This window comes from Castor canadensis, chromosome 1, assembly GCF_047511655.1.
Source record: "Castor canadensis chromosome 1, mCasCan1.hap1v2, whole genome shotgun sequence".
NCBI lineage: Eukaryota > Metazoa > Chordata > Mammalia > Rodentia > Castoridae > Castor > Castor canadensis.
Genome location: NC_133386.1, coordinates 18,213,062 through 18,238,584, shown reverse-complemented (window position 1 = coordinate 18,238,584; position 25,523 = coordinate 18,213,062). Strand labels below are relative to the sequence as shown.

The following is a 25,523-nucleotide window of genomic DNA, read 5'->3' as shown; positions in this document are numbered from 1 at the left end:
CAGCTGTATACTTTGTTTCTCATTTATCAAGACCTTCAAATTAAAAAAAAAATACCACTTTTTTTTCTTTTTAGATAGTTTTACTGTGTAGCCTGGGTTAGCCTCAAACTTGTGATCCTCCTGATTTAACTGGGATTATATACATTTGCTACCATGCCCAGCTACATTTTCTTTAATAAAGAATTCCTATTATTCTCTCGATATATTTTTTTCAGGGGGGAAATACTAGGGTTTGAACTCAGGGCCTCATGCTTGCTAGGCAGGTCTCTGTATGTTTTGGCCTTTAGAAATGAAAACAGATTTTTACAGGTGATTGTTTTGGTTTTGGTTTTTGTAGAATTAAACAGTGAGCCTCACTTGAGCTTTTATTGACTCACAGAACTAGATTTACTTTTTCTCACTAATCAAAGGAACTGGATAGAGTATGTGTAACAACAGTTTTTACCAGTTATACTTCGGGTACTGTAGAACAGTATTCCTTAGAGAAAAGAAACAAACAAGGTTAACCCGTCAATTGCCTTAGCTAACGGCCTGGAGATATTTTCAGGAATTAGTACATGGAAGGGAAACCTAGATGGAGGCCTTGCAGTCTCCCCAAGTTAAAGAATCAGAGTTGGGAAATTGGGGAAGTGATAGCATCTGCAGACTGTGAGGCAAAGTGCCAGAGGACAAAGAGCTGCATAGAAAGAAGATTTTAGAAGTTCATAGAAGACCCACCATACCAGGTCTTTGGTAGAATGCTAATTAATGCATGGGAGTGATACGTGGAAAAAAATCACTGGAAAGGAATAGGTAATTCCATAGGACTGGGAATAGTTCATATTCCCAGCAGAGTAAAAAACATTTGTAATGCACAGGACTTGAGGAAAATAGTACACAGACAGTAGTAGAACTAAATGAGTCCTGCAGTAAAGACTGGCCTCATCCAACCTGGTAAAGCTTAACAGCAAACCCCGAAATGGCCAAATTATTTCCAAGTATATAGCTACATCCCAGAAAGAAAATACTCAAAAACATCTAAGAGAACATAATAATAATTCAGTATAAATTTTATAATATCTGCTATCCAAATATTTATGAAGTATGCTAAAATCTGGAAAATATCCATAAGGAGACAATGCAAATAGCAACAAATTCAGAAATGATGACAGAATTGGTATCAAGGATATTAAAGCAAATATATTCATTTCATATGAAGAAAGTAGATAAAAATTTGAATGTGTTGAGAAATGCACTATAGGCTTTATAACATATGTAGAATTAAAATATGGTCAACAGTCTAAAAGTCAAAAGAGAATACTTCTGTAATGTATTTGAAGTACTATAATAGTATGTGAAAGTAAACTGTGATTAGTTGAAGACATGCACTGCAAATCCTAAAGGAAAAGCAACAATAGCAGCAACCCAAAAACTTAAGCTAAAGAAGAAAAGAAATGAAATGAAAACTTAAAAATACTCAAAGCATTTTTTGTAAAGAAAAAAGGAAAAAGAATAGATGGAAGAAATAGTGAACAAGGTAGCAAAATGGTAGATTTAAACCCAACTACATCAGTAATCATACTAATCACTTAAAAGCTCCCATTAGAAGGTAGAGATTCTCAGATTGGATAAAAAGGCAAGGTCCAAGTATATACTGTCTATAAGAAACACTTTTAAGGACACATATATGTTGGAAAAATATAAATGGAAAAAATAATGTCAGCACTAATTAAAAAACTGAAAGTACTGTGTTAATCTCTTACAAAGTAGGTATCAGAATGATTTACCCAACAACAGACAGATCATATTTAGTGTCATAAAATCAAAAATCTCACTAAATTTAAAAAAAGATTACAACCATAGAAAATGAGCTTTTACTATGACGAAATAAAATTAGGCATCGGTTAATAAAAAGTAGATGAGCAGTCCAAGTCCTTCAAAGTGAGACACACTTGTAAATCTGCATATCAGAGAAGAAACACAAGGAAATTTAGGAAGTATTTTGAAATGAAACAAAATATGGCATTGTGGTCTGTGGGATGCCACTGTCAAGTATCAACTATTAAATGCTTGTGGTAGAAAACAAGAAAGGTTTCAGATCAGTGGCTTCAGCATCTTGCTCAAGAAACCAGAAGATAAAAGAGGAAATTAAATTTAGAGTAAGCTGTTAAGCTGGAATAATAAAAAGCAAAAATCCATGAAATAGAGAACAAAAAATTGAGAAAACTGAATTTTTGTAAACATCAATAAAATTGATAAACATGTAGTCAGAATGATAAGGAAAATAAAAGATAAATTACCAATATTAGGCATGAAAAAGAAGATTCACTCTGTTTTCTACAGAAATACAGAGGCACTGATAAGGAAAGTCATGTGCTGTCCTAGCATCTTGGTTTGTGTTATTGATGCATTTCTCAGAATGTATTAATGCATGCTAATATATTGTATTAGGTACAACATAACGCCAATAAATTCAACAATTTAGACAAAATGGATGATTTTTTTTGAAAGTTGCCAAATTCCTTGAAAGTACCAAAGCTTACTCTAGAGAAAGATTTTATTACCTCTGTAATCATTTCAGGAGATTGAATGTACTGTATAATGGAAATATTGCTCAAAAAGAAAACTTCAAGTTTTAAAAGATTCACTGGTAAATGTTACCAAATATTGTACCCTAACTCTGCCCCAAAGTAAAAGAAAAAGCCACACTTCCGTATTCAATACATATTGTGTCCTAACTCTTCACCAAAACAGAAGAAAAAGACATGCTTCCCAGTGTTGCTATGATACCAAAACATATGTATATGAAAACTACAGGTCATTTTCCTTCATAAACAGATGCAAAAGCCATAAAACTTATTCTTAACAAATATTAATATATGTAATAACAAGTCTTCTGTTTAAATAATTATACTGAAGATTCTAGATCTGGCTTCTAAATTGATTTGCTCTAAACTGAGTAATAATCTCTGGTTTTACTTTCATGAGTTCTTGCTATTTCATCATTGCTTTTGGTTCATGTTGACATGTATTATATTTGATTCCCGGTGAAGATTTTGCCAGTCCTATAATTTAGGCATTCTAGAAATTATTTTATGTAGAATTGTCCCTTACTAAGAATAGTTCTTACCACTTCAACCCTCCCCTAATATTTATGTTGTATTCAATGATATATTATTCTTATCAAATTTATTTTTATTAGACTAGTACAAATGCCTTCAGTGGCTTGATGTTGATATCAGTTCAATTCAGAACATTTTTAATATAATTAGAGTTAGTACACCCTTAATTGTTCATTAAGTCTTTGGGGGTGATTTGAATAGGTGGGAGTAATGGGAATAGAAATTCATCTTTAAGCTGTTGATCTGTTGTTGCTTTGTAACCATGGTTAGTACTTCTCTGACAACCTCTATTCTCCCCTGGTTATATCTAAATAATAGATGTTGAGTGTACATGGATAGTATTCTTAGTATTTTATAGGTATTTCTTTTATATTAGTTTTATCTCATTTATGGATGTTCCATTCTCTTTCAGACCATACCTGCTATTAAAATATCAGTATTCTTGTAGTAATCAGTGGTAGCACAAAAGAAATGCAATATTATTTATATTTCAGGATAACAAAACATTTTAATGGTTATTAATTTTTCTGCTTCTAGGGCTACTTATCAGTGACTTTATTTTGACTTCATATTGGTTTTTCCTAGTAGATTGAGAAGTATCAGGAATATTGCTAGCTAAATACTAATTTAAAATAGTTTGTGCTTTGCTCTGTATGTTTGTATCTTAAGACTATTAGAATCTTCTTCAAAAAGTGTTGAGAAATAATATGCTAGTTCTCACAGCACTGGAATCAGTAAGTGCTTTACAGAAGCTGTCTTTGGTCTGGAGGTGTGGCTCAAGTGGTAGAGCACCTGCCTGAAAAGCACAAGGCCCTCAATTCAAACCTCAATACTGCTAAAAGAAAGAAAACAAAGAAAGAAACTATCATTTATAACACAGATATTAATGGAGGCATTTATTCCTTTAAGGTCTTTTTCTTCTCTTGTTTTTTTCATATTAACTCAGTTTTTCTTTTTATTCATATGTGCATACATTGTTTGGGCCATTTCTCCCCTTTGCCCCCTCTCCTGCCCCGTTCCTCTCTTCCCCACACCCCTCTCTTTCAGGCAGAACCTGATCTGCCTATAAAGGATACTAAGGGATTTTTTATTTTAAAATTGTGCTTTTTAGTGACATGTATGTTTTGGTTCTATTTAAAATTTTGTTAGATAGTTTGAATCAAAAACATTACATTAAATATTGGCATTTGAATATACAGCTAATTTTCAAAACTATTCTAAGGGGGGAGGGAGATAAAGGAGACTAATGAAGGGAGTCAATTTGACTAAAATACGTTGTAAGCACTTTTATAAATGCCAGAATGTACCCCCAGTGCAGCAATAATATAATAAAATTTTTTAAAATAAATAAAACTTTAAAAATATATCCAGCTAATTCTTTATGCCCATCATCATTTAAAAGGTTTTATCTGATTCATATTATTTTATATTTCATTTAAATTCATAAATGCTCATGAACCCAAATAAATTGACATAGAATGAGATAATAGAAAATGTTGACTTTGTACAGAACTCTTTGTATAGTTGTATGGTTTTGTGCTATGCTCTATAGTTCTGATAGTTTAGTAAGGCAACTTTAAGTCAGCTAACCATTAGGAATGAAAAGTATATCTACATGACTTGAAAAGAAGTAATTCAAAGTGGTGGCAATTTTAAAAAATAAAATTTATAAACAAAAATTGCATTAGAGGGAAAAATGAAGTGGTAACTTACATCATTCATATAACATTATTTTCCAAATTGGTTTTCTTTAATAGATCATAAGATTAAAATAATTTTCTAGTCAAAGAAAGCTGTTAGATTAAAAATCTCCTGAGTAATGATTGTGAGAGATGGGAAGCATGTCTTGAGAGATGGGGTCATGTCCAACCTGAGTTATTTTCATTGATCTTAATTTTAAACCTACATTTTTATTCTTAGGACTTTTAACTAATTAAAAAAATTTTAATGTGCCATTGCAACTAGTTTTTTTCTGTGTGATACTGGCTGTAATTTGTTAATTTATGTTTAGTTATGGTTTATTCTGAAAAGCTGTCAGAATACATTTTGTTTTCCTTATGCTTGAGTGAAATAATTAAAAGATTTTAAAACAGTTTCAATATGAAATAAATCTCATTTGTAGTAGAAGAGGGCTAAATTATCATGAGAATATAAAGTTGACATTGACTTCAACTTAGAAAATACTAAAAAGTTTAAAATTAAAATTTAAAACCATTTGTGAGTAGTTTGGTAATGGAATTCTTGTACCCTTCTATAGGCTATCCACTCTGTTGCTTGGCATCATGAAGGAAAACAGTTTATTTGCAGTCATTCAGATGGCACTTTGACTATATGGAATGTGAGGTCCCCTGCCAAGCCTGTACAGACAATCACTCCACATGGTAAGAATGCCTTGATTTTAAACACTGCCTAAATTGTGGTGGACAGTAAACTATTTGAGTTTATGTTTGGATTTGTTTGGTTGGTTTTATGAATGAACATTATGTTCATTTAGTGTAATGAATGTTACATCATCTGAAAATCGTTTCTTCAATAGTTATAAAAGCAAATCGTGGATATATATGCAACAGTGTAGTTGAACATTTGGAACTCTACAGGTGGTACTTTTATACATTAACATATTTCCTTAAGAGTTCCCAAGGTCATCACCAATTTGATGGATGATTCACTAGGAAGACTCATAGGACCCAGCAAGCACATAGTCATATTTACTGTTGTAATTTATTACACAAAAGGACATAAAGCAAAATCAATAAAGGAAAAAGGTACATGGGATGAATTGTGTAGGAAATGAAGTTCAGTTTCCAAGAGTCCTTTTCCCATAGAGCCACATGGGCTGTCCTTCACTGCTCTAGTGAGGAGTTGTTACCACATGTATGGAAATACTGTCTATCAAATATACTCACTTGAGCCTCGGAGTCCAGTTTTTACATTTTTTTCTTTTTTTAAGTTCAGACATGTAGGTACCCTCTACTTTAGCATGGACTAGAACTCCAGACTCCCAGAAGGAAGACTTAGGTTCAGCATAAACTACATTTCATTGTACAAACAAGGTAGGAATAGCAAGCCACACTTGTCAGTCAGGGAACGATAAGAGCTGTCTTGAAAGTTTAGTTTCCAAGTACCAGCCAAAAACCAGCTTTGCAAGCAGATTGTTCTAAGAAGAGCAATTCCAGGCCTGCTATGTTAACTCTTTTCTAAACAAGTAGTGTTTATAAAACCTGTAAGAAATTTTTATCAGAACGTTCATTAAAAATAGATTGAGAGGCCTTCTTTTTGTTTTGGAATTTATATTTCTTTAGTAATCTTCATTCTCTACCCCAAACCCAAAGAGAATCCTTCCTGATAAGCTTAGAGAACTCATATTAGAGAACTGCTGTATAAATGGATACCATATAGAGGATAATGCTTATAGCGATTACTAATATTTCATTGCTAGCTTTAAATACAAGTACCCATTTTTTTGAAAAATTGATGCATCCTGAATTATTGTAGTGTGAAAGTAAAAGAAACAGTAAAACTAAGAACTAAAGTAAAATTAAGAACTAGTGTTGCAAAGGAGGGTGGCATATGTCCATAATCAGAACTTGGAATGCTGAGGCAGGAGGATTGTGAGTTAGAGACTAGCCTAGACTACACAGCAAGACCTGTTGCAAACACACAAAAAAATTAGTGTTTGTCTGTGTGTGGCAGTACAGGTTTTTAGGCTTGTTTGTTTTCTGGGGAGAATCACAGTTCTTGATACCACATCAGGAATATACTCTACCACTGCTTTGTGATAGCAGTCATCTTCCAGGAAAGCACTTTAAATTTGATGTAGGTCTTTTTGTTAGTGAATCTGTAGTATAGTCTATGGACATACCACCCTGAACGTGCCCGATCTCATCTGAATGTATAGTATATTCCTTAAGATAGTAGGCTCCAATTTTTCTCAGTATGTTTGTCTTCTTTCCATTAGTTTGTTGCTATTACTGAAAATTCTCATGCCTCTTACAATTTCTCAATTCACTGGACCTATGAATCCACAAAATCAAAACAGCAATAAGGTGTGATCAGTTGAAATACCTTTCCTTTCAAATACAGAAGAAAGTGAAGTTAGTATCAAAGATGGTAGAAATACATAAGATTAGCTATGCATATTAAGCACATGTTGTTATTAATTTTGCTTTATATAATAGTATCAGAAGTGGGGTATAGTTCAGTGGTAGGGTACTTACTTACTTGTCTTGCACATGTGAAGTTCTGCATTTGAGCCCTAGAACCAATAAAAAGAAGAAAGAAAATAGTATCAAGAGTCTATTTTTCTTTTGAATCATTTGGGAGTAAGTTGTGGACATGGTGCTCAGTCACCCCCAGGTGTTCCATTGTTTATGTTTTTGTTTTGTTTTTATAATCAAGGACATTTTCCTGTATCACTTACATTTTGCCTTCTTTTGAAACTCTGTGTGTGAATTAGATTTGGTTACCATGTCCTTTGATCCTTAACACCAAAGCAGCTCCTGAGCCTTCTCTTGACTTTCATATCTTATAAACTAAAATTATAGGCCAAATATTTTGTACAGTATGGTTTTGTCGGATGTTTCTTTATAATTAGATTCAGGTTTCACTTTTTTGACTGACCTATCCCAAAATGATTAATGTGCTCTTTTTTGCATCTTTTCACATGCAACTTGTTTTTTATTTGTTCCAAATTGGTGATCCTTTGAGTAAGGTTCTATGTGCTATAATTCTATTTGCCTTTAAAATTAATAAGCATTTTTATTTGTATTTATAAAAAAATGAGTATTTTGTTGAAGGAGATTGTTTGAAACTGTGTGTATACAATTCTAATAAGGCTTTACGCTCTAGTTTTAGCAAATGTTGATGTTTCTTGGCTGAACTAATCATCACTGTGATGTGACCAAATAAAGATTTTTCTATTTAGTGTTTATTCTTTTTTTTTTTTTTTGGTATTATAAACTTAAGGTCTTTGAGAGCAGACTTTGGTGTTATAATCAGTTTCTACAATGTTTGTAATATCTTAGCAGGAAGGAGCCACCAACTGAAATTATTTTAAAACCAGTAAGGTAAAGAATATTTGATATACTATGTTTTTTCAAAATTAGAATCCAAATGAAATGTAAGGAAAATGGATTTGTTTTGTGGTAGGTATTAAAAGCAGGATGGCTCTCGTTGCATATTGTAGCAGTCTAAATGTTGATAGTTAGAATTTTATTGATATAAAATATTTATTTCATTTTATATAACTCATATTTACAAAATCTGAGTTATTTTTGAGAGTTGTTATGTTTTCCCCTTCTTAGAGTACTGCTGGTGATAGGTAACCTATTACATAATTTTCACAATACCAGCTGTTTTGATAGATTAAAATTTAGTTCTTTTTCTCATTGCTATCTTTTATTGTGGTTTCTTATACTTAATTTTTTGCCAAGTATCTACAGTAAACTACTTTGAAATGTACTAGACTTTAAATTTTTGTATATGTTTTTTATTTTAACCTATTAAGTAGTTGTTCAAGTGTCTTAGTTTCAAAAGACATTTACAATATTACCTTGATATCTAAGATACTTGTGGTATTTTAATACTTCCACTAGTGCTTTCCTCTGTTGTTTAATGTTGTGCTACTTTGTGTTAAAATGGGTTAGTATCTTCTTGAAACCTGTGATCAGGAGACATAATGTTATATCAGTCTGACATAAGATTTTAAAGCCAGAAAAACTGTGACCAGTGGAAGTCAGTTAACACTTCTGAACCTCATTAGTCTTTTTTTATTATATTCATATGTGCATACAATGTTTGGATCATTTCTCCCCCCTTCCCCCCACCCCCTTCCCTTACTCTCCCTAACCCCTCGCTACCAGGCAGAAACTATTTTGCCCTTATCTCTAATTTTGTTGAAGAGAGAGTATAAGCAATAATAGGAAGGACCAAGGGTTTTTGCTAGTTGAGATAAGGATAGCTATACAGGGAGTTGACTCTCATTGCTTTCCTGTACATGTGTGTTACCTTCTAAGTTAATTCTTCTCGAACTAACCTTTTATCTAGTTCCTGGTCCCCTTCTCCTATTGACCTCAGTTGCTTTAAAGTATCTGCTTTAGTTTCTCTGCATTGAGGGCAACAAATGCTATCTAGTTTTTTGGGTATTTTACCTGTCCTCATACCTTCCTTGTGTGTCCTCACAAGGAAGTCCAATCCCCTTGTTGTATTTGCCCTTGATCTAATGTCTGCATATGAGGGAAAACACGATTTTTGGTCTTTTGGGCCAAGCTAACCTCACTCAGAGTGATTGAACCTCATTATTCTTATCTATAAATAGAGATAATAATGAAGCTAAATTGATTTTTCCCCATAGGGTTATTGTGAGATTATATTTATTCATTCAATAAATACTCATTGGTTCTACTATGTGATAGATACTATTGTAGGTCATGGATCAAATAAAAACATGTAAGTGAAAGTAGTTGGAAATTATAATGTATATACATATGTGATTCTAGTAAATATAAATTTGGGAATTGTTATTTACTTAGTAAAATAGATTAGTGTTCCCTCAAACTGTATTGCACAGTACATTTTTTGTTGTTTTATTGATGAGTTATTTGGTGTCATGGTCAATAAGTTATGGAAATACTGAGTTAGGACTAAACGTTTTACTTAACTGTAAGACACAGCAGGGGATTTTCAACTACCTAAAACAAACAAAAGTAATGGCTATCTTTAATCAAGTTTTTAATGAATATCAAAAAACATTTCCCTGGCAGGCAGACAATCTATAGTTCAATTCCAACTTTATTTTATGTGAAATGCTTTGTGGAGATAATTCTTATTCTCTAGTACTTAGTTTCTTCAGATATAAAATTGCAGGATTGAATGAGATGACTTTGAAGCTATCGAGTTTTTGTGAATGTGTAAAAATTAAGCAGAATTTGGGTCTATAAACAGACTTTGCAAAGTCATCTTGGTAGGCTATAGAGTTTGTATTTTTGTATGGCAAACTAGGGTATGATCTGCTTCTCTATTTTGACCTGTTTCTCTCCTATTGCAGGTAGGTTTTCATTATCTAGGAGGGAATAACCCTGATAGTCTTGGCATGGCTGATATTTTTTTCCTGAAGCAGACATCTTAGTTGTGTGATTTGCTGGGTCAGGGCTCCACATAACCTCCCCTCTAGTTTTGGGCTTGGAGTGATGTGTTGCAAAGTGTGATTTTCTGTGATTGTCAGCTTCACCTGAACCATGTGATTCCCTAAAGAAATAGAGATTCTAGACAGTCAAGACCAATAGATGTCCAGAATATGAAATAATATTTTAAATTTTGTTTCTGGGGCTTATTCCTTGGTTCAGTTAATCCACTTACCAATGAATAAACTAAAATTGGAGAACTTTTACTCTATTAAGGGCCATTGAAAACAAATAAAATCAAAATTCACATAAGTAAAAGTCAATTTAAAATGGAATGAAACATACAAAAAATTCTTTTCATCTGCTTTTAAGGTTATCTGAAACATAAAAATGAAACCATACCTCAATTCTTTATGTAAAGTTTTCTCTAATTTATATGTTTAAAAGGATACAAATTAGGCTTTTACTTAGCAACAGAAGGTATAATACAGCAAAAGAAAGAGAAATCAGGGATTGCATTCTGGACCATCCCACTTTCAAGTTTGTCATTGGTAGGGTTAGGCTGAGTCTCCACCTGCAGCTACCAGCCTTCTGAAGAGTTCAAGCAAACTCTCAGGCATACCCTAAGTGTTCAACTAGTCTTGCCAGTCATTGCATGGGGGTAACTCAGGGGAGTTTGCCTTGAACAAATCCCACTTTTCTTACCTTAACCAGTAGTCAAAATGCAGATATACAGGCATCTCTGGTCTCCATCTTCAAATGAACTCTTATCTCCATGTTCATTAAGGAAAATATGTTCTCCATCTCCATTTCAGGCTAGTAGTATTAGTATCATCAGTGTGGTGTTGCTATTTGTCTTTTCATTTTTCTGTAAAATGTCTATCCAGTGGGAATATAATGTGAGTCACTTGTATAATTTTAAATTGATTAGCCATATTAAGAACAACAAAATGAATCAGGTAAATCTATTTTAATTATAAATTTTATTCAACTCCAAGTTTGCAAAAATATTTCATGTTATCAAATATACAAAATTGACATATTTCACATTCTTTTGTACTAACTCTTTGAAATCAAGTGTGTATTTTACATTCACTGCACATTTTAACTTGAACTAGACACTTTTGAAGTGCCCAACAGCCACATCCAACTGATGGTCACCACTTTGGACAGTTGCTCTAGACAGCGAACATAATGCAGCATAACAACTACATCAGTTAGAAAATGCGTCCTACATTCTAACCGGCAAAATTAAAAACTTGGAGCAATTTTGTCAGTAATCTTGATTTTTTTAACGAATCTCTGGTACTCCTCAGTACAAGAGATTAAGTATTAGAAATATATCACCCTTGAAGAGTTCACAGTCAGTGCCTGAAAATGATCTATAAATGGAGAACATTGTGATAAAAGTTGATAAAGGCAACTATAATATGATATGGAAGTGAAGAAGTAGTCGCCGTGGTTTTGGGTTGAAGGATGCAGGAAATGTCTTTCACAAACTCAGGATATCAGCTGGGTCTTAAAGAAGGAGAGAGGTGTTATAAGCTAGAAAAGACTAGTACAGTATTACAGTATTGTTTTAATGAGAAGCTATAAGGACACAGAGATGTAGTCAAAAGCAGGGTGCTTTTTGAAAACTACTAGTTGTTAATATGACTAGAGTTTAAACCTTCTTTGAGTGTGGTAAGTAGCAGAAAATGAAAACTGAGCCATGTACAAAGGCAGCAATATGTGTGTGTGTGAATGTGAGTGTGTGTGTGTGTGTGTGTGTGTGTGTAGGTATACCAGAAAGTTTGAACTTTGTGCTAGACAACTGTGAGTTGATTGTGATAAATATAAATTTACATTTCAAAAATATCACCTTAATAAGGTAGTACATCAGGTGAGCTGAGGGTATAAGAGAGTGACCCAGTTAGGAAGCTGTGGTATTAATAAGCAATAAATAAAGGCAATTTCAGTTGTGACAGGAAATGCAAAAAAATGGATATGCAGGAATGAAATTCTGGAGTTAGTGTTAATAGATCAATAGCTGGTGGATCAGGGAGATGGGAAAACATTAATAGTAAAAGACAAACATGAAGCAGATGTGGTCTAGAGGTTCGTGTGATTTATTAGTCAGGTTTTATAATCAATTGGATGTTTTCAGTGATTTGTCATGGCAATTCACAGATAGTTAAAAGAAATAAAATCATGTTTTTGCTCTTCAAGTGACAAAGTACTTAAGAAGTAAAATGACACCTAGTGGTGAAATCTAGTGAATCTTTTAAGTGTTCCACAATTTATATGTGCGTTATAAAATTATAGCTAGTGTCTTATTAGTCAGTTTAGAAATTGGTTAGTGTAAGATTACTGATGAATAATTAACCTGTGTCAGGGGCAGTAATCAGTGACATTATGTGAAACACTCAAGTTGGAAAAATATCAGAATATGAAGATTTAAAGGGCTCACTGGTTTCCAAGCAAAATTAATAAGGAATGATCACTATAAAGATATCAGCAATTTTTATTTATAGAGGCAAGGAAACTATTCTACTAGAATCCTTGCAGGAAATAAAATAAGAGATGTTAACTTAAAAAGGTGTAACAAAATTGGCTTTAAATTTTATTGTAAGTCTGAATGCTAAGACACAATGAAAATAATATCAAAAGATTATTAAGCAAGAACAGCTAGAAATTTTGTAGCTACCCAGATTTTATGCAAGACATACAGCTTAGTCTTGTAAAAATAAACCATCCTATATGACTTTCTTTAAAAATTGCTCCAGCCACTGAAAGATTAGTGTTGAGTATTGAAATAAGTTAAAGGAATTATGACTAAATAATTGTTTTGCTTCATAAAAGTGTGCATATAACAAAATGTTTCTTGAAAATAAATGTAAAATTGGAGTCAGTAATCCCAGTTTATACCAGTCTAGCACTTCCACTAGAACTTTGCATGAAAGAGGAATGATGTTGGCCTTATGGCTTCTTAAGAGCAAACATTTCAATCCTTTTTTTTATTGTGGTGTGACTGGGGTTTGAATTCAGGGCTTCACACTTGGAAACCAAGCACTCTATCACTTGAGCCATATCTCCAGTCCATTTTGCTCTGGTTGTTGTGGAGATGAGGGTCTCATGAACTATTTGCCCAGGTTGGCCTTTGAGCTGCGGTCCTCCTAATAGTGGCCTACCAAGTAGCTAGGATTATAGGTGTGAGCCACTGGCACCTGGCTCAAACATTTAAATTCTTTACTGAAAGGTCCTATATTTCTTAATAGACTGAAATAGATATTGAGCTCTTTAACTTGTTCCTTGTACAGCACAAGGGACTACTTTTCAGATGTAAGCCTCCCTTTTTCTATGTCTTTCTTTTTTTCTCAGTTCCCTTTCCCTCCTCAACAATCCAGTTTTTCCCCCTGAAGTTGTTGCTAGTCCTTTGACGGGTTCTACTTACCTCTACCACTAATCACTTTTTGGTTCTTAAAAATTGGGCTGCCAGAGGTTCAAAATTCCACTCTTACTATAAGGAGGGGAAAGCGATGATCCTAAGACAAGATTAGGTCCTTCACTACCAGTTTATAGAATGTGTTTATCAAAGTCTAATAAATAGATGACATATCAGTGGAGAAACAATGGTGGTTCAATAAATAGTGCTGGCCAGTGCATAGAGTATCAAGACTCATCAAATCAGTGTGTGTACTTTACTATCTGGTAGTCATATCTCAGTAAAGCTATGAAACTAGTACTTGGGTGATTAATAATTTATTAATCAGGAGAAAGATACCTTCTGTATGCTAAAATATCAGAGAATAATTGTTATGAATTAAACTATAAAACAAGTACAAGAAACTGAAAAAGAGGGTATGTGACTTTGATATGGGAAAAAAATCTTTCTAAGCGTAAAAACAAAAATAGCATTGACTAAAAAGAATAATAGTTTTTCTTACACTTGTGTATGTGTGTGTGTGTGTGTGTGTATATATATATATATCATTACACATAAATGATACCATATCATCTGTGTCCATTCTCCCTCAATCTTACCTTATAATATCAGTCCCATTCCCTTTCCTTTCCCACCAGACAAGCTATGTCAAAACTCTTACAGATGTTTTTCCAAAAATGTATGTATTTCTAAAGTCATTTTATATTAATATACACATGTGTGTTTGGGATTTTATTCCTGGTCATTGTTTTGCAAAAATTAGGATTAATCTTCTTTTCTTCCTATTCTTAATCCACTATACTTTAAGAAAATTCCTTCAGGTCCTCTGACATACCTATAATTCTGTTATTTTAATGGGTATATAATAGCTGATGTGTGTATAGGTACTTATCCAGCTATTCCAAATTAATGGCATGCATTTTTTCTTTCATTCTCAATCACTAAATATTATGCTACATTTACTATCCTTGGACATATTCCATAGGAATCAGTTCTTTATTTTCTATGGAATAAATGTTGAGTAAAATTGCTTCTATTTATAATAAATGTTTTTAAATTGTTTTCCAGAAAGGTTGTCTCCATGATCTAGCAGTGAAGCCATATGAGTCTGGACTTTTCTTGTTTATAGTTTTTTTGAAGTTTTTCATCATTACTTGTTATAGGTCTGTTCAGATTATTTCCTTTTGAGGTGGTTTCAGTAATTTTGTCTTTCTAGGCATTTATTCATTTCTTCTAAAGTATCCCATTGGTTGGCACACAGTTGTTCATAGATTCTTTTACAATTCTTTTTCTGCTTCTGTGATTTGAGTCTTCCCTATTTCTCGATCAATGTAGGTTTGTGAATTTTGTTGTTTCGTCTCAAACAACAAAAAAAAAAAATCAAAACTTCTGATTTTTCTTTTTACTTTGTCTTTAGGTCATTGCTTATTTAGTACTGAGTTAATTTCACATATTTTTTTTATTATCCCATTTTTTCCTGCCACATTTCTGTTAGGTTGGTGAAGGCTTTTGGTCTGTATTTATCCTTTGAGTTTATTAAGATTTATGGCCTAACATATGGCCTGTTCTGAAAATGTTTTATGTGTACTTGAGAAGAGTGTATGTCCTGTTTTTATTAGGTGAGTTGTTTTATTGATGTTCTTAAGTTTAGTTAAAGTTGTTCAGAACTTCTATTTCCTTCTTAATCAGCTTTCCTATACACTACTAAAAGTGAGATACTGAAGTCTCCAAGTATTATTGTTGAATTGCCTATTTTCCTCTTATTTTTGTCAGCTTTTATTTTGTATAATTTCATGCTCTGAAGGTACAAACATGTTCATAATTGCTATGTCTTTCTAATATATTGGCTCATGTTAAAAGAGTCTCTTAGACTATTGATGAAAGTGAAATTAACACAACCTTTCTGGAATACAGTTTTACCCAGATACCCTCTTTTTCTGGGAATTTATCGTATGGAAATAATCATTAATTTATTCACTCCTTAGATTTATTGGGTACCCACTATTTACCACAGTATTTGCCAACAGAGATACAAAAACAGAAAACACACACATCTTTAAAAACTTTGCTTTCCTGGAATTTATAGTGTTTTTGGTTAGCCAAATAATAAACAAAATATAAAGCATAATAGAATATGGTAAATGCTATGGAGAAAAAAAAAAGCTGTGAAAGAGGATAAGAGTGTGTTGGGGTAGGGATGTGTGTTGGTGATTCCCAAGGTCATCCCCAAGTTTTGTGATTTGCTGGAAGAAATACAATAACGTTGAGAATAATTAATCTCTTAAAAAAAAGGAAAGTAGATTTTTTTGACATTTCTGTCACTTCTATAATGAATCTTTAGAATATATAATTGTAATCAGAAACTTTTTAAGTAATCAGAATTTTTTAATAAAATGAGTTTTGACAGATTTAATAGAACTTGCTATGTTTTAATCTTTTGGATATTATACTGGATGGATTTTACTTTAGGAGAGTAAACATAAATGAATTTCTTAACAGGATTTAACTTTGTAGCCTGACACACTTTGGTGAAAATTGGATATAGATTGATTTTCTCAAATCTTTCACATTTAAATTTTGTATTCACATAGCAAATTGAAATTCTGTTTTACTTAGCTATAATTAAGAACATTGGAAAAACTATCACTTTTCAGACCAGGATCTCATTACATAAATATTATTAATAAGTTACTTTTTATTTGCTTTTCAGTAATGGATTTCATGCAAAATTTTTCTTCATCATTATAAAAGTAGTTATTTTTTTACTGAGTACTTATTTCAGAATCACTATACAGTGTTTCATGGTAAATTTCATTATATTTCACTTTTTATAAGCTATCAATATAAAAATGTAAAGTAACTTAGAATTTTAGTATTTAATGCAGGAAAATATATTTTAGGAAAGCAGTTAAAGGATGGGAAGAAGCCAGAGCCATGCAAACCTATCCTCAAGGTGGAATTCAAAACGACTAGATCTGGGTAAGATTTTGTTACATATTTGTTATTATGTAATTATGCACATAGTATGAAAGGCTGTTTTATCATTATTTTTGGAGGCCAATTTTAGAATGGTCTAGCTTGGTCTTAAATTTTGTGCTTGCTTTATTTAATAAAAATCTAAAATTTGTACAACTAGAATAACAACTTTTGTGTTCTTTCTGTTTTTAGCAATTTACTTTATATCTTGGAATTTAGACTTATTTTTCTTGTCAAACTTCATACATTTTGTTAAATTAGTATTTGGAAACAAAATATTTATTTCCTAGTGAAAAGTGTGGAATGTGCAATGAAAGAAAAGATTTAAAAATTTACCTAGCTGTACTACATTTATTAATTCTGAAAGCTTATGTGTTCTTCAGAAGTCAAATATCATAGAATCTTTGGCAATGTTAACAAATGAGCTTAACATTAAAGGAAATTATCTTATAATCAAAGACATCAATTGTCGCTATATGAATAGTGAATGAGAATTCAGTGGTGTTTACAATATCATATTTTTATATGTATCAAATGTATAAATATAAAAATTTTTAAATGCTTCGTTGAAATTCTACATCTCTTTTAGCTCTAGAGGAAGCCTTTTATTTCTGTTCTAGTTACTGTGGTTCTGTTTATATAGCTGTGTAAAACTGTGAATTTAATAGGATAGGGCAGTGTGGTCCCTGAACCAATAGCATAATGGAGAACTTGTTAGAAATGCAAATTCTTGGATTCCACCCCAGATCTATTTAATCTGAAATTTTGGGGTAGGACCACACAGCCTGCTTTAGCTAGATCTGCAGGAGATTCTGATTACACTAAAGTTTAGGAGCACAGGTACATTGCCTTGTTCTCTTGAAAAAAGGAACTAGCTAAAAAAATTTTAAGATTGCTGTTGTCTTTTCCTTTATCCTGTCTGGCCTTCCTCTCAGATCCAGCAGATACATACTGTTAGAGTTCATTCAAGAAACAGACAACAGATTTAATGAACTCCAAGAGGTATCCTATCTGTTTAATTTACTGTGATATCTCTCACTGTATGACCTTTGGCACAGAATTATTTGACTTCTTTGTGCTTCAGTGTCATAGGTGATTATGATGAATTAAGGGCAGTGATCATGTATGCAAAACACTTCACACATTGCCTCTATAAAAGATCACGAAAACATTTTTAGTAGGTTTGATTTTTATTTGTCACATTTGTTCTGTGACAAAGGAGATCAAATAGGAGAAGCATGGTAACATAAAGTACATAAAGTACATTGCTAAAATAATTTAAACTAACAGTGCTAATTGCCTTCTGATCTCTTATGTATTCATCTTTAATAAATATTGATTGATAGCAAAGGCAAAAGCCCATGGGAGATCTTTTTCCTCTGTGTGCCACCTGTTCCAGTTTTCATTAAGTTAATATTTATGAATTTCAGGTTTCTTCAAGATGGCAGCAATACTTTCTCTTCTTTTTTTTTCCCCACCATATCACTTCATGTTTACCATGGTTTCTTTTTTTTTCTATGTTTTTTTTTTTATTCGCATTTGCGTACATTGTTTGGGTTATTTCTTTTTCATAGGACTAGAAATGAAAAATTTTTAAATCGTTTTTCCCTTTTGAAAGTATTTGTAGATATTATTATATTGCTTGATGGGATCATCCTCTTATTGGGCCTCTCCAATTCCTCAATTTCTTTTTTAACCTGGGCTAAGAAATTCGGTAAATTAAATATGTTTTTTTCTTCCGCCACCTGGCTTCTCCCTATAAATACTTTCCCAGATCCTAACATTAAAATTGAATCCTGCACTACCCCTTTCCATCTAGGATAGTATCACTCTTTACTAAGTAGCTAGGCACCTCTACCTTTTTCCTGTTCATAACAAGTGCCTTAGGCAGGTGCCAACAGCATATGTTCGTTATTTCCTGTTGGCAAATTATTAAATTTTAAAGAAGAACCATCCTCACCCCCTCAGGGTCTTTTACATTTTCTTCTCTTTGTATAATTATTCTAGGAGGAAGAATCCCTCTAATCCTTTGTAGCTCAGCACAAATGTTATTACCTTAAGGCTACTGTAGACTCCACTGGCTAACTTAGGGCCCCCAGTAAATAGTCTTAAGGCATGCAGTACTTCTCCTTTCTAGAATTCATTAAGAATGAAATTATGTATTGAGTGTGTATCTCTACCAATAATTATTGAGCTTGATGAAAATATGAGACATACCTGTCTTCTACTTGTCCAGCTCCTACCATAATGTTCCTGAGTGTAAAGAGTTAGCAGAATATATATAAAGTGTAGTGATAAAGAATTAATTATTAATGGTTAACTGTGTAATTGAACTGTGATGCAAAAGTAACCTCTGGAAAAAAGTGGAATCAAGATGTTACATAGCTTTTCTAATAAAGTCATGCAAATAAAACACACGTTAGATCTGAGGAGGCCAGATTTTCCCTTACATAGGGAATAGTGATGGTATAATTAAGAAAGAATTTTAATAGTGATTTTATTTAAGATATGGAACTTTTTTTTTTTTTTACTTTTTAAAATCAAAGTCAAAAGCTAAGTCAAAGTTAAAGCAGATCTGCTAAAGTTCTTTCTTTGAGAAATGCATTGAGCAAGTGTATGGAGTCCTATGATGAATGTCCACTCATTAGCAGAGTGACTAAGAGAGTGAACTCAGGAACCAGACCACCATGGCTTCAATATTGCCTCTGCTGTTCACTCAGTGTGCCATTTAAGGCAAACCAACTAAGCTGTCTGTGCCTAATCTTTATCTGTAAAATGGGAAAAATAATAATGGCTTCCTCACAGAATCATTATGACAATTAGATACAAAAATGTATAAAGCATTTGTAACTTGCTCTTCAGATCAGTTGTCTCATATTAGATATCTCCAAACAGCATTTGATTATCCCCAACAAACATCTAAAATGCTTTCATAAAACAGGCATAGATGTGATAAGGTTCACTAGATTTTATAATCACTAAAGAATCTAGGAATTCTTTATAGATTGGACATCATTTTATCAAGGAGAGAAACACTGTGATTTATTACAACAGATAATGGTGACTAATTATTGGGCTGTAAAAATAATTATGTTGGTTATGACTGTTAATTTTTAACTGGTAGAGTAGAATAGCAAGTAACTTAGTGCACTGCTTACTGAAGGGTAAGTATTGATTCACCAAACTTTTGTTCAGCTTATGTATCTGTGTACTGGATCATGAAGAAAACTGCACTTCTACTATGGGTCATGATTAAAAATTTGAAAGGCCATGATTTAATAGGAAAAAAATTTGAGACTCTGGGTTGTTAGGCTTTGTTCCAAAAGCAGTTCTGCCACTTAGTAACTGTATTAATCTTAGCAATAATCCTTGTCTCACAGATGAGGAAACTGAAGCAGACATCTTGAGTAATTTGCGAGTCATACAACTAAGTGGCAGGGCCCAGATTTAATTAAGTCTATATTCTTAACTATACTTCCTTTTACTGTGTGTTCACATTGACTACTAATTTCCAAGATCACTCCTACCCACAGATCCTCCTAAATATAACCTGCTAAAACTGTAGATGATGAAACTTACCTTCACTTCATCCACAGAAGTATTGACCATTGAAAACATTGTTTTGGGATTACAGATTTGGTAACAATCTTTACATTAATAAGGATGTTTATATTTTCATCATTTTATTATCCAGGGAGCCTCTGTTCTCTTGTCACCAGTGTATTAGCATGAGTAGTTGTTTTTCATCCCAATTATGCTAAGCTGTAGCATCAAGGAAACTACTCATTTGGATGGCACTCCCACTTTCAGAAACAAAAGTACTTCCCTCTTTTATCTTCTTAACAACTTGCATGTGCTTACTTGAGACAAAAATAGCATCTTATATTTTGAACAGGACCTTTACTTGGGTGGTTTGGCTCCAAAGCACTGAGAGGAGAAAATTAGTAGGTAAAGTGACCATTATTTGTTTACTGTGTGCCAAGTATTCTTCTAAACATGGATGTATCATCTTTCATAAGCCACATTATAACACTGTTAAATGTGTACTTTTATAATCTCCATTTAGGTATATAGATACTGGTTTTAAAGAGGTTAAATAACTTGCCCTCAGAAGTGACATGGCTGAAATTTGAGTATTCTCATAGGTAGCATGGATTAGGACACAGTTGCTCCAACAATTCATACATCAGTTTATCAAGAACTGGATTCTGTTTCAAATTTGCTAGGGTATCAGATCATCTTCTTAAATTTAACATTAAGTGATACTAAATAAGCTAATCACACTCATGTGAATGGAGAATGAAGAGCTCTTTGTGTACTTCTGACATGCTGGTAGTTAATGTAAGTAGCCCAGTTACTAGAGGGCTTCATATCACTTCCCAGGTACAAATTTCATTTTAGTTTGAAGAATTCTAGATTCAGAGTGTAGGATATCCCTTGCTTGTCATGGCATTTGGTCTTAAACTTATTTAGGAAAAATCTGCAGGTGTATTCATGTTTATTTATGTCTAATGAGTGAAGACCTCTTTGAGTCTTTGGACTTTTGAAGTTTGAAATACCTCATTAGTTAACTTTCTCTGTTGCTTTCATCTTACTCTTACCATGGCAATCAAAGGGTTTCAGTTTTCAGTTATGATTTTTATTTTATCACTGTTTTCAGAGACAGGGTTTTTTGACTCACTCAGCATATATCTGTATTATCTTTATTCTCTCAAACCGAGAACATTTTTTCTGAGTCCTATTCCCCAAATGTCATACCTAACTAAGAAGACCATTCACTTTGTTGCTTTTAAGATAACATGTGACTTACATTTTCTTAGCATAGTTGTGATGTCCTTTCTCTATACTTATTGTCATAAGCTAGAGGACAACTCTGCTCCAAATGGTCAAATACAGAAACAGTAAGGCCAGTGCATAGTGATATTACCAACTACATACTATGGCTTCAGACCTGCTGTTGCTTTTTTTTTGGTCTTACCAGTGGTTGAACTCAGGGCCTTATTTCTACTATCTCTGCCTCCCGTGTACTATGATAATAGGTATGCACCACTGCACCTTTTTCCTTCCATTTAAAAATCACTTTTTGTTGGGAAAGAGGACAATACCACATAGCTAGAAAAAACTATGTGGGCTAAATTCATAGCTCTGTCTTTTGACGTTAGAATACCTCATTGAGTAGCTACATAAGTATGTGCCAAAGATTGAGTTTTGTCTAGAAATTTCTGTTGCTAAATTCACTGCCCTCCCTCCTTTTCTAAATCTTTTCCCTGTATTTTTTTTTAAATTCATTAATGTTTAAACCAATATCACATATTTAATTAAATCTAATAACAAATCACTTACTATTGGCAGGTTTTATCTGTGAAAGTTGTTTAAAAATTGACATTTTTAAGACCCAGAAGTACATTTAACCAGTAGTGATTACTAAAATGGAAGTATTGTTGTTTGAGTATTAAAAAAAAAAAAAAAGGAAAACACTTTCAGAAAGAATGGTTGCCTCTCAGCTCAGAATTCCCCAACACTGGTCTTTTATCTTGAAAGACACCCAAAAGTAAAGAAGTGTAAAGGAGGACTAGGAGATTCTAACCAGGTTAAAAGAGTTTAGTATCATGTCCTTGAAGCTAAGAATTCAGTGTTTACAGGAGAGAACATTATTTGGTGCTACAGAAACATTGATTAGATTGGTAAGAGAAGAAAGGATTGTAGTAATGATTAATTTGTGAGAGCACTTTATTAGCATTATTTCAAAATGAAAGAAAGACAAAAAGAGAAAGATAAATATGATAATTCACAGTAGAAAATGCTGGATTAGAACGTATTCAGTGAATTCAGTAGTATATATAATGGTCAAATATGTTTCATTGGGAAGAGAAGGACCAGGTTTTCATTTTCATTTTAAATTAGTATGATTAGTGGCAGAAAAGAAAGAACAGTTGCAATCAGAGAGACAAAAAACGAAAATGGAATAATTTTAGAGTGAATCCAAAATGCAGATGATAGAGAAGATAAATTTTTTTGTTAAAAAATGAAGGGATTGTCATATGATACATAATCTTCAGAAAAAATATTTAGTCTCAGAACCAAAAGATTTAAAATTTGGGGCACCTGGTATAAAACATGGAAGTAGGTAAAGAACATGACAAGAATAAAAAGAGTAGTAGGTGGGGAGAAGTGTGCTAACTAAAGGATAGAATAATCCAGGGGGAATTAAATAATGGAAAATGTAATTTCTTGGCTCCTGCTACAGGGACCAGCACATGGTAAGCACTTCAAATGCTTGTGGAATAGATAAGTCATATTAATATTCTGCCTTAATCTGTAAAAATATCTCTAATGGCCTAAAACATAAGAAGTTTTTCAGAATGAATTACACTTTAGCAAAACTTTAATACAGAATGTAGTGACAAATATGAAATAACATTAAAATTGGCAGACTATTTTTTATGGTATTTCAGAGGAAAATGCATTTTTATAAAAAGTATATAGTCACAGTTGTACTAGTTATATGTTAATTTGACTTTTAATTACTGATGATTGTTTTATGTCTGACAGTTTGGGGAATATTTAGCTTTTAAAAGTTATAAATATAGCATTAAATTACATCCTGGTAAGAAAAGCATATTTCCAGTAATTAAACCATTCTAAAACAACTTTCTTAGTTTATTCATTTTTCCTGAGTCTTTTTTTATACGCCTGTCCATTTTCACTTATTATACTTATAGGATATTCATTTCAGTATATTTTTCTAATTAACATGAAAGTATTACTAGTATTTTTTAGACTATTTTTAATTGTCAATTTATTACCTAAAATGTCAGCACTTATTTACCTTCAGTACTGTGCCTGCAATGTGAAATCCCAAATGATTGATCATAATAGAAAAACCTGGTTTGATAACCTGGAGCTCAAGTTGAATTTGTTTGTATCTATATTGAGAGCAGCAATGACTCGTAGAAACTTTCCAAATTTACTTTTTGCAGACAATCATCCAGCTAAGCATTTGTGTTTTGGTAGAACCCATCTACTTACTTGTGCCACTGTAACTAGAAACTATGAAATTAACAAAATTAATTCATTAGTCCTTGATACTCACTTGCTAACAATTCTTCCATTTCTGAATCATAAAGTAGAATTAAAAGCCTTGTACAGCTTTCTGGCATGTATCATTTATAAAGAGACTGTTTCAAATGCTTGTTTTCAAAATTATGTTACTTTTTGTTAAACTATTCATAGATTTCTTATTCATCCTACTTTTCCTACTGCTGAATTTTCTTCTGAGCTTTCCTGCCTTTATGATCTGACTTGGTTCTCTGGTACATCATTAAGACTTTATGGATTGGTCAAGCTAATCTAAGAATAGACTCTCCATAATTATTCATCTTATCTATATTTTTCCCTGCCTGTCTCCAAAAAGCTACCACTTTTGATCTGTACATAAACTGAATCTTAGTGATGGCTCACTGATTGGTCTGTTACTTTTATTTGCCTGCTTATATGTTGATAATCAGTTTATATTATTTAGATTGCATCTTTCTAGAGGCAGGGATCACATCCATGTAAGACCATATTTTCAGCAATGATTTTGAAAACTGCAATGTTTTCTCATAGGTAAGCTTTGCAGTCATATTTGTAACTTTGGGAAGATGACATAGAGTCCATTGAAGAGGAATTAATTCTACATGTCAAAAACTACATTAGAGATTATAGATTTTTTAAGCACTACTGAATTGTTCTACATTAAATCATTTGTATTAATTCAAGAAAGAACCCGAAGTAATGGAGATGTGTCCAGATAAATCTCATGCATCTCAACCAAACTGTATATTCCAACTATAATAAATAGAAATCCTAAAGCATAATTTTTTTTGGCCTTTGTAAGGTTCGGATAGGTCTACCAAAGTCTGTGTCTTTTATCTCATTGAGATATTGTGTTGATTCTTAATGTTTGTTTTGCTTTCTGTTTTAACTTCAGTACAATAATTAGTGCCCTGTTCTGCAAAGCACAGGTGGAGAAAACTGCTGTTGCCATAAGCATGACAACTCACTCCATCAGAGTAGCTGTTCTTAAGACTATCAGGCTTTATTTGGCTGAATAGAGTACCATAATTCTTCTAAAGTTATTAAGGTTTGTGAAATTTTCAGTTTATAAGCACAGTCAAGCAAATTTCTGCCTCCAAAGTAAGGGAAGAGGCCTGAGATCTTTTTCTCCTGTCATAAGTAGGAAACTTTAGAATCTGTGGATTCTTTTTGCCCTTACTTCTAAGTTGTGACTTTTGAACCAGTCTTTTAAATGAGGATCATATATGTTAGAGGACTGATGCTGAATAGCTCACTTTCAGATTATTAAGGAAAACACTGAAGTTGAGTATGAACAGAAATCATGAGTGTTTTCAGAAATAGCCTTTACTATATTAGTTGTCAGTAAATCACAGTAAACAGGAGAATGCCATTTTATTTCTTTGCATGGTATTAATACAATCCCTTTTAAGAACATCAAGGCCACTATCACTAATTTTATTATATTACCATTTCATATAGTCTTTCAATAATAGTAACCAATATGGTATTATAATTTAATTAATATAAAAACCTGAGATTATTATAGACTTTCTTTTGTGCATATTTAATTTTTTGGTATATACCAACAGTTCTCAAACTGATCTCAGGACCTCCTCCACTCTCAATTATTTAGAATCCTGAAGAACTTTTGTTTACATAGACTTTTTTTTTGTGGGTTTAATATTTATCATATTAGTAATAAAGTTTAGAGTTTTAAAATGTTTATTAGTTCACTTAAAATAATAAGAAAAATCCTTCACATGTAATCATCAATGACATTTTAAAAATAACTTTCTTAAAACAAAGTAGTGAGACAGAAGATATGCTTTACATTTGCACATC

General features: G+C 32.5%; 1 protein-coding gene across 10 annotated transcripts in view; it reads left to right on the top strand.

The window, feature by feature from the left end:
* Stxbp5 (syntaxin binding protein 5) overlaps nucleotides 1–25,523 on the top strand; it is a 164,425-nt gene that overhangs the window by 49,304 nt on the left and 89,598 nt on the right. For all 10 annotated transcript variants that reach the window (XM_020168715.2, XM_020168716.2, XM_074072510.1 and 7 more), the window contains exons 8-9: nucleotides 5,359–5,482; nucleotides 16,547–16,625. In XM_020168715.2, coding sequence (XP_020024304.1) covers nucleotides 5,359–5,482; nucleotides 16,547–16,625 — 203 coding nt within the window. The remainder of the gene's footprint in view (nucleotides 1–5,358; nucleotides 5,483–16,546; nucleotides 16,626–25,523) is intronic.